Here is a 10,061-nt window from a genome sequence, read left to right on the forward strand (position 1 = left end):
GACTTGTCGTAGGAAGCGAGAGACGTATGAAAGCAATATTAGTAGCTCGTTGAGAGACCACAGGCCAGTCCAGTGCTGTCCTTATATCCCCTCAGCAGCTGAGTGAGCTCTCAAATCTGGAGTGTGCAGCATAGCCCCGCTCCCGGAGTGGGGTGAAAACGTGGATTTCCCGGCAGCCGATGCCATGCGCGACCCTGCGCACTCTGACATTGCATGGTGTCTTTCCGGACATGTCAGGTTCACGGCGGTTATCTCCGTGTACTCGGGGATTGTTTGCTTGCCGTCCTTGAGATAATGTGAAGAGAGCTACAATGTCGTAATACGTGGTTTTCAGCAGACCACACGGTCCGGAGATCTCGTCCGACCTGTGGTAGCGAACTGTTCTGCGCGGCAAAGCTCCTGTTTCAGCACCGAGCGGTTGAAGCCCGTCATCATTCCGCTAGATGTTGCCGTGGGAGTGTGACTTCTGACCTGTCATGTGACATAATCGGATGGTGTCATGTCACACTGGTCCAGATCTGCAGCTTCTCCGTGTCCGTTTTTCCGACGTCAAACTCTCTCGGTTATGACAGGCGCATCCGATGCTCGGTATCTGTACGTAAATTGCTGTGGGAACGCCGACTCTAGTTAGGAGAATTTTATGAGGCAATCGGATGTATTTCCGGACATGTCAGGTTCACGGCGGTTATCTCCGTGTACTCGGGGATTGTTTCCTTGCCGTCCTTGAGATAATGCGAAGAGAGCTACGATGTCGTAATACGGGGTTTTAAACAGATCACACGGTTCGGAGATCTTGTCCGATCTGTGGTAGCAAACCGTTCTGCGCGGCAAAGCCCCTGTTTCAGCACCAAGCGGTTGAAGCCCGTCATCATTCCGCTAGATGTTGCCGTGGGAGTGTGACTTCTGAACTGTCATGTGACATAATCGGATGGTGTCACGTCACACTGGTCCAGATCTGCAGCTTCTCCGTGTCCGTTTTTCCGACGGCAAACTCTCTCGGTTATGACAGGCGCATCCGATGCTCGGTATCTGCATGTAAATCACCGTGGGATTGGACGCCGACTCCCGTTACGAGAATGTCATGAGGCGATCGGATTTCATGGAGCATTTGTTGTGACACTTTTTCTCCCTCTTGTAATGGTCTCCGGCATGTATAGTATGAGTGGATGTGTTTTTTAATTAATTTTTTCAACTCAGAGAGTACGTCTATGTGCTTCCTCGTCGTGCAGAGCTCCTGGTCCCTGAGCCTCGAGTTCCCCGTGTCATCCGAGCCGAGAACACTCCATTCAAAATATTCGCTTCCAATACGCCGGAACAAACTCGATCGCTAAGGTATGTCGCATGGCGGATGAGGGATTTGTTATGCGAAGCGATCACAGTGGCGTGCGGTGTATCGGACACGATATAACTGCCTTGATTTCTGGAATGCGATCAGGGTGCTTCTCCTCGGAAGCAAATGTCCAGCACGAGGCAGCGAGAGACATTGTACTGAGGCAAGGTCCCAGTTAGGCAGGTGCACTTCTACATGCAGAGCAGGAGAATGGGAGGTAGTGAGTAAGCTTGCGGTGGACTGCAATCAGCTGAGGCCCCGTTCGGCGACACACGATTCTGGAATAATCAGATGATTCGACTCGGCATTGCATACCATGAACGGTAAGGTTGTGAGACAAACGTAACATAATTGAACAGGGGCTTGCCATCTGAGGAGGACAAAAGTTAAGCAAACTCAAATCAGGCAACTGATTCTCACAGAGTCAGGCATTACGGAACGGGGCCTAAGCGTTGCGGGGTCCTTTTCTGAAGGACAGGCTTTAGCTGCGCACGTGAGCATGCCACGCAAGTGCTCAGCTCATGGAAACATTCTCACGTTTGGCTTGCTGTGCATCAACCTCTGGCCGTCGTCGTTGTCTCTCCTCCAATTGGCTCCAACGTGCACAAAATCTTCAATCTTTCTGTGTTCACTGTACCTCTCCTAATGCACGCTGGCAGGTTCAAGCCGATTTTATTCTCGACAACCGCAGATGGTTATGGGCCCATACTGATAGAGGTGACGAACTGGAGCGACTGGTGGCTACGTTATAACGTTCGTGCTCTATAATACCCCTCGCGGTTCCATTATTAACTGGCTCTGACACGCGCAAAGGTTCTACTGTGCTCATTGTATACGTGCTCCCTCATGCTAGCGAGCTCACGAGAATTTTAGTCTTGACGGCCTTGGATGGTCATAATGATACGGTGATGATGGACCGGTGGCTACAATCTGAATTTGGTGAGCTGTACTCACCCACGCTGTTCCCTATTGTCTCTAACGTTCTTGTTCTGAAACGCAAAATGTCACTTCGCCCAATATTGTCATCAGTTACTCGCAATGGGTCACGTGACTATGTTGGTGTCATGACACGTTTTCTGCATCGTTGTTGTCGTCTTCGCCTCTGTCGACCTCCTCGTTAACGCTCTCTCTGTACTCTGTACCCCAATTCAGCAATGGCAAAACGCAAAAGAGTTCTTAAGGCGACCATTACCGACGCGGGACCACGAAAGCGGGTGCGAACTAAGAGGAGGACACCGCCGGACCTGACCCTCACGCCACTTCGTCATGCGATTATCGTGACCTTCTTGACCTGGCAAAAGTTGAGGCGAGATGCGGAGGATGCATTCATGTTGAGGGTGAAGGAGTATCCCGATCAGTTTTCGGCGGTGTGTAATGCATCAAACTTGGCTTGTGTGTGATGCTAAACCGTACTTCAGTTCTCGGGGAAGGTTCAAGATTTTGACGAAGATCTCAGTGACAGCTCTCCAGCCCGCATGGAGTTACTTGGTCGCATGTCCGTACCTCCCGACTCTCCCGAGTTCATCAACCTTGACGCCGCTCCGCGCGCTCGATCTCGGGATGCGGCGTTCCGAAACGTGCACCAGGTGCTGATGCTGTACCGATTGTGGGATTGCTTGGCGGCTGCGTTGGATATGGAGGAAGGGCCAGATGTCAATTTCGCCGCTTTGAAGGGCACTGCGGTGTCCCAGAGTATGTCAACAGACGTCATGGTGTATAGCGAACATTTCCCCAATGTGCGCACAATGCTTTAATATATCGACGACCTTGAGCTCCGATTCACGTGCGGTGGATAGATTGTCAACATACCGGACATCCCAGACTTCATCATGACGGCGCGAGACGCTATTGCTCAGGAGTACTCATGGTTCTCTGAGCCCTTCGAAGAGACCGAAGCTTCCAAGCTTGAGTTTCGGCGAGGGGTCGTCGACGACGAAATGGGATCAAGATCGCCCATGGACGGGATCCTGAGCAACTTGTGTAAACGAGTGTCCTCGATGAACGCACAAAGGATACTCATCAACGTGGAGTTGGTGTGTCTCATGATTCGATGGGTGTTGTTCCAAGGGGAGGATATATCGCTCGACATCGGGAAAGCGATCCAGAAGTATATTGTAGAGTTCGTATTTTCTCGCAGTTGGTCTTTGAGGTTGATGAATGATATACTCTTCTTTGCAGGAGGATTGCCTCTAACGGTCCTAACGTTCCCGACTTGGATCACCTGAGAACGATGCAGATCGACACGCCGTGTGCGTACGCTACATTGTTCTCGCCTCTGTTGCTGTTCCACCGGTTTCTGTTGACTGGTCGCCGAGCTATGACACCTCTCCTGCTGGTAGGTCTTTCTGCATCATCTGACAGATAAAGTCTCATGGTGGAATGATCCACAGGGCGCATTCATGCAGTGTCAGAAAGAAAAGCCTGCTTGGATCGTCTACACAGAGAACCTTTTATGGCGTCGTCTGGTTGATATCGCTGCCGGCAAGTATGAGACTGTCGTTGGTCTGCACAAATTCTTCTCGGATTGGTCGAGGCTTTGGAACAAGCATTCAGCACAGCTCCCGGACCCGCGGCAAGACTGGTTCTTGACGCTCATCCCCGGTACGCTGGGTGCTTCGTATACTGTAGCATGTCTTGACCTGCGTTTTTTAGCATTTCCGGAGCAAGGGCAGCAACTTGGAAGACTCGAGCTACTTAGTGATGCCGACGAACCCGAAAATGCCAGCGTAGATTCGCCGACAGTGGCATCGGTCATTCCCGACGAAGATAGTCCAGGCGAACCGGATAAAGACGGTCCAGGAGGACCGACGTTACAAGGAGACGATGGAACTACTGTACGTGGTTTCGTGATTTCCGTGCCCTTGTAGGTCACTAATGACAGGATCCACCAGAAACGAATCAGTGCGCGGACGAACAAGGGAAAGAAGATGCCGGATCTCGTCGCTGAAGACATTTCCTTCCAGAGAAAGTCAAAGCTGCTGGCGGCTAAAAAGAAGAAGCTTAAGATCGATCCAATCGATGACGATGACACGGACCCAGTCGAGGATGATCAGCTTACTGACGATGATCTTCCTTCTGAACCCGAATCGGAGAACATCGAGGATGACATCGATGATTTGAAGCCGCTGAAGCCCAGATTCTTGTTGCCTGGATTTACTCACGAGGATCTCAAGCGCATCACTGTGGACGAGAACGCTTATAATCGGGCATTTCGAATGTTCGACATTCCGGACAAGGCACCCGCCGCATCGAAAAGTTCGCAGAAGCTGGTGAGTGTAACTATCACTCTGAGATATTGATTAATTGGAATTATCCAGGGTGAGGAGCGAGTTTTAGGGGCTGAGGAGCGGGCTGAGCTCGTGCTTCCTGTGCCACTGCCTTCTTTCTCCGACGGCACCTCACCAGATCCCGCCGTCCGCGACTTCTGTGTCCATCCTCGCGTCGTAAGTCCTTTCTTGTGACTAGTTCTCGGTGCTACACATTGATGACATGGTATCAGGCCAAAGTAGAGTACAAATTGCTGCAGGAGATCATACAGAGCGCAATGTCATTAGATGATGATTCCCGTGAGGCGTCACTAATGTCTGTGGCCGTGTTTCTGATGCTGATACGTGACCCCAACAGCGCGGCTCGTCTCGGTGTTCTCCTATGAGAGGTGGAACTCGTTGTCCACGGTGGAACAGCTCGAGGAATATTCGTCTCGGAATATCATCATCCACGGTCACCCTATTGAGGGGACGTTTTCATGGGATACGTCTTGTTTTAAGACAAAGTTGGGTCTATCTCCAGACGATACAATCTCCGTACAAGGTCCGTATGTTGAACAATATCTCTGAGCAGAGGATGATAGTATTGCAGATATGTCGAAGCGGAACCTCCAAAACATCAGCGCTCAAAACATTCGGGTTCCAGTCCAGGAATTGATCGAGGCAGGAAAGAAGGGCGGACACAAAGGCAGGGTGTACAACGCGCTCAGCATCCCGATTGGTAAACGTCCTCTCGTTGATATCGCCGGCCTGTAAGTGATCCCTTCGCATGAGAAGGATAATTTGCCTAAAGTATGGTTTATCTCCAGCGCAGGGCTTGACATGGGGCGTGTTGCTTGGATACCAGCCAGGCAAACCATGCAGCTGAAGGCCCGCCAGGAGTTTCCGTACCCCGATCATGCAGTATCGTGGGCCACGGCTGCCACCACAGATGCTACTTCCTGGCCGCATATCGACGGGGAAGGTGCAGGGACCGCCGTCGTCATCGTACAAGGCATGAAGCTATGGTGTATTGCCAGGCGAAAGAGCTTCGACCATGGTTTGGAGACCATCAATGCTGTACCTGAGGGTTTTGAACCGTCCGCGGCAAATACAGATTTCTTCGAGTACGAGATGTACTTGCTACGGGAGAAGGATTGCTTGTGAGTTCTTCAATGATTACTGGCTATACAGAGTCCAGAGTTGAAATTCTTCGCAGGATCATGCAACCAGGAACTCTTCATTACGTTTTGACCGTAGAACCGACTATCGTCTATGGACAGCATTTCTATTCCCTCCCGCATATCAGGAAATCCGTCATGTCTTTGGGCCACGCCCTCTTCACCGAGAGAATGATCAGCAACGAGGCGCACATCGGGATGATCCGAATCGTCGTACGTCTTCTCCCATACTGGTTCAAATGCTATAAGGATGGCATCATCGATCCGTGTACGTATCATCATCCGGTCATCTACGTTTCCCTTTGATTTACAATGTTTTAGGCACCTGCCCGGACATCTCCACCGTTGATGGTATCCTCACCGTTATCGCGGTCGGCAACGTGGTCCTGTTCCACAACGTCTTGTTGCTTCGTCCGCATGTCACCTCCTTCAGAGAAAAGCTGACCATCGAGGAGCTGGTGGCAGCAAAGCTCATCTACGTGCACTTCATGAGGCTCATCCTTCGCTCTTACGAGATCCGCGTCGACACTTCGACCCGCCCCACAAACGAGGAATTCTCCGTCTTCCACGCCGGTATATTGCGTTTTGCCCAGGCACTCATTGCATACGCCAAGAAGGAGGAGATCCTGGGTCTGCGCGAAGAAGCGCACTCGACTCAGTCACGTCCGGTCAAGAAGGAGACGGTAGAACTAACTCCGGCTAACGTCTTCAGGCGCACGTTCAAGGCTGTGGAGAGCTTTTGGCCTAACCAGTGGGAGGCTCTACTCCCTTTATTCCCTGATGAAAGTGCCGCCGTCCAGGGCAGTGATGAGGAGCAAGCCACGTTGGAGGATCTTCTGCAGACCCGGTTTGAGTTGGAGGAGTCAATTATCCACGTTGTGCGCCGGGAATCTCAGCTCGAAAAACACGAAATCAACATCGAACCTTTCCGCTTGCGACAGGAAACCAATGCTCCCAACACCACGCGCCAGGTGGCCGCATACGTTGAGATTTCGCGGACCGTGCAAGGGAAAGGGAAGCAACGGCAATCGTAACTACTCTCGTGTTCCACGGTTTATTGTATGTCGCTCGTTACTGTATTTCTACGTTTCAGTGTATCATGTATTATATGCGCGAACAAAACGATGTTAGTCCTCAGTCATACGCATGCAAACTCTGCGTGATCCCGACGTAAAATCCGAGCCATCATCCTCTGCAGTTCTCCTACGCACAGAGCCCAAAGATGTGGACCTGATAGTGGTCAGAATATTGTATCTGTCGTTGCGCATCTTGCGTACAAAAGCTTCCTGTCATCACATTTACAAACTGATCTATAATGATGCGAATCCACTTGCCTCCTGGAATGTCTGATCCAGAATAAGGATCGAACGAGGCACAACTTCCATGCGGAATCTTTTATTCCGTGTTTTCATCACCCAAAACGATAACTCAACCTCTACAATGTCACCGACACTGATGCTACCGGATGAGACCCGTTGCAATTTTCTATCCTTCGTGTTAGTTAACATGAACCAGTAGCAGCTTTTGACGTACCCCGTTGATTTATCAACTCGAAACGTATGGATTGCATTGTCATCAAGGTATAACGCTGTCCCTTGAGACTTTCTCAGTATACCGGCTGGATCCAGCTCATCTGAAATCTTCAGGCTTTGCGTATGGGGAGTAACTCCTTCGGCATCGGGCTTGGTGAACACCGGGTTGGTGAACCTGATAGCCGGGTATCCAATGTCGTTGATCTGGATGGTCTCCTGTGCCAGAGGAAATAGCGAGTTAGGAGGAAGGTGACGCTTGAACAGGTTGTACACGACCGCGCATGAGTCGAGAAATTGCTCGAATATCTGGCTGTCCAGGCCAGAGAGCACAATACTTTGTCGAAGATTAAAGCGACTTCCAGTAGATCTACCATTCCGTCAATCAGGAGGGATGGCGGCAGTAAGTTGGCGGTAGCTTACTCGCGAGTAAGAGGAAGCAAGTTGCACTCGACAACAATGCCTTGCGCCCGGTAAACTAGTTCCTCAAATGAATTTTCGACGTTTGAACAGCGCTTGCATAGTCGAAAACGTCGTGGTACACCTATGTTCTGAATGGTAACAGCATAATCCAAGTCACGCTGCTACAAAGATGTGTCGTAATGTCAGGGAGGATCAGGGGAAGGTTCATTTGATGAACTTACGCTCTGCAAGCAGCTCATTTGCATCAGTTTGTTCGGGCCAGACGATGCGTTGTTGATGCAATGGTCAAGGCAAGAAACTAAATGGTTCGCCTCGATCAGACCTTTCTCCCCCGATAGACAGCTCCAGCACTCACCAGCAGCTGGTACGTCGTAGTGGCCACTCAGAACGGATGACATGGTATAAGTGATTGGCGTAACGTCTGTGGTCACGATGACGAGCTAGAACCTGGATTTTCCGTCAGTTCTACTGATTCTTATATCTGGAGAAGGCCAACGCGCTGTCTGGACATTGACTTGACATTCCACCCAGTGTAGACGCAAGCCACCATAACCTCAACTGCATCCTATTTCCGATCAGACTCCGAAGAGAGAGACACAGCCCCTCGCCTGCGTCCTGCTTCCGACTGGAAACCGAAGACCGCATCAAACACCTATTTGACGCTCTATTTGTATGTATTGACATGTGCTTACCTCGGCTATCCCTGAGGTCGGCCGCAATTGTCACGCTGACGGAGTTACATGGCTTCTTCTGCCGCTTTCTCCAATACTTGGCTATGTCATCTCCGAGATAGGGACAACGGGCTTCGCTCTGTTGGCTTGTCACATTACGTCTCCAACGCTGATCTCCGAGACCCAGCCAAGATTCCATCCTCTGGAGATGCGAGCCGTTATACCTCCACTGCATCCCATCTCTGATTAAACTCCGAAGAGAGAAACACAACCCGTCGCCTGTTATATCTCATGGACGCCGAAGACCGCATCAAAAAGCTATTTGAGGCTCTATTTGTATGTGTTTACTTGTCCTACCTCGGCTATCCCAAGATCGGCCACGATGATCATGCTGACGTAGTTACACGGCTTCTTCTGCCGCTTTCTCTAATGCTTGGCAACATCATTTTTGAGACAGGGTCAACGGGATTCACTCCATTGGCTTGTCACATTTCATCTGCAACGCCGATCTACAAGAGCCAGGCGAGACCGTTGTGTAAAGAGGTGGGCCATGCGGGCGCTGAGATTTGGGGATTGTCAAGGTAACGGGCGTTGCTTCTGACCGTTTCTCGAACATCGAGTTCGGCAGCGAGCAATCCACCAAGATCATTCCCCACGGCATGTAGCTTCGACAATCCCATACCGCACACAAACACCACCACCTCGTTATTGTCATGTCCGTGCAACTTGTTTGCTGGATTCGTCTCACGTGAGATGATTCGACTCTGCTATAAGTACAGAGGACAGGCGAACACCGCTGACCATCATTGACTCATTCATTTTTCAAGTACGACTCCACATTCTAGCTCCCATGGCTACAACTCGATCTCGCACTCTACGGTACGCTCATTCTGCTTGTGGTACATTACGTTCATCGTATGACTTCACAATAGTTCATCAACAACCCGTCGGTCCACGGTCGGGACTCGTATTCCTGGATCAGTCGACCCAGCGAAATCTATGGGGCATACTGACGTAGCCCCCATGGGTGAGTCTCGCAAGAAGACGACGGCGTTGAAAAAGAAGACGCAGGACAACATGAATGAGATTGATGGGGGAGAAAATGGGTGAGTCATGGCCTGCGTGTGTATGATTAGGCTCTCATACCGTTGATCAGGTCAAAGGATGATGGCGTCGCTGTTGCCGAGAAAGCCCCCGCTAAAGAGAAGAGTAGGTTCGCATCCTGCTTCCTCCATCCTAGACATTGACAGATTGACTTACTGATGTCACTCAGCAGGGGAATCTCCTCCAGCAAGAGAAAACGTGAACAGGAAAAATCTTCTGGAATGGCAAAACGACAGTAAGTATCAATATCTCTTTGTTTGTGACCTACCCACTGACGTCCCCTCAGACATTTGGTTATTGAGAACAAAGCTGGCGAAACGATTGAAGACACTATGAAGTGTGTTTATGAAACCTGCGTCAGGTCCACTAAACTTACAGACTCTCTAGGAACGAATCCCCCGACCACAACCACGGATTACTTGTGCAGCTGTAAGACTCCCACTTGATTTCCGTAAGGGCACGCTGTTAAGTGGATATTGCAGGCTGGACTCTGTGAACGCCTCTGGTCATGTATCAGAGCTACCTTCAGAGTACTGTCAAACTGGCATCGGATGAACAAGTATGTGTCAATGCATCTT

At 50.5% G+C, this 10,061-nt stretch overlaps 2 protein-coding genes across 2 annotated transcripts; one reads left to right on the top strand and one right to left on the bottom strand.

Moving 5' to 3' along the window:
* Positions 1-2,484: 2,484 nt before the first annotated feature.
* Positions 2,485-6,790, top strand: PUNSTDRAFT_139555 (uncharacterized protein; the record flags this gene model as incomplete). Its single annotated transcript, XM_007389270.1, has 14 exons — positions 2,485-2,697; positions 2,749-3,066; positions 3,127-3,449; positions 3,509-3,665; positions 3,721-3,931; positions 3,983-4,164; positions 4,222-4,599; positions 4,648-4,773; positions 4,830-4,896; positions 4,955-5,140; positions 5,189-5,348; positions 5,406-5,738; positions 5,795-6,024; positions 6,078-6,790. The coding sequence occupies 14 exons, from the start codon at positions 2,485-2,487 to the stop codon at positions 6,788-6,790; spliced, it is 3,597 nt and encodes a 1,198-aa protein (XP_007389332.1).
* A 401-nt stretch (positions 6,791-7,191) lies between these two features.
* PUNSTDRAFT_48108 (uncharacterized protein) lies at positions 7,192-8,106 on the bottom strand (the record flags this gene model as incomplete). The annotated part of the gene is made up of 4 exons (XM_007389271.1): positions 7,192-7,246; positions 7,290-7,655; positions 7,709-7,869; positions 7,930-8,106. 4 exons carry the CDS (start codon positions 8,104-8,106, stop codon positions 7,192-7,194), a joined length of 759 nt encoding a protein of 252 aa, XP_007389333.1.
* Between the last annotated feature and the right edge of the window lie 1,955 nt (positions 8,107-10,061).

Source organism: Punctularia strigosozonata (assembly GCF_000264995.1).
Source record: "Punctularia strigosozonata HHB-11173 SS5 unplaced genomic scaffold PUNSTscaffold_29, whole genome shotgun sequence".
In the NCBI taxonomy this organism is placed as follows: domain Eukaryota; kingdom Fungi; phylum Basidiomycota; class Agaricomycetes; order Corticiales; family Punctulariaceae; genus Punctularia; species Punctularia strigosozonata.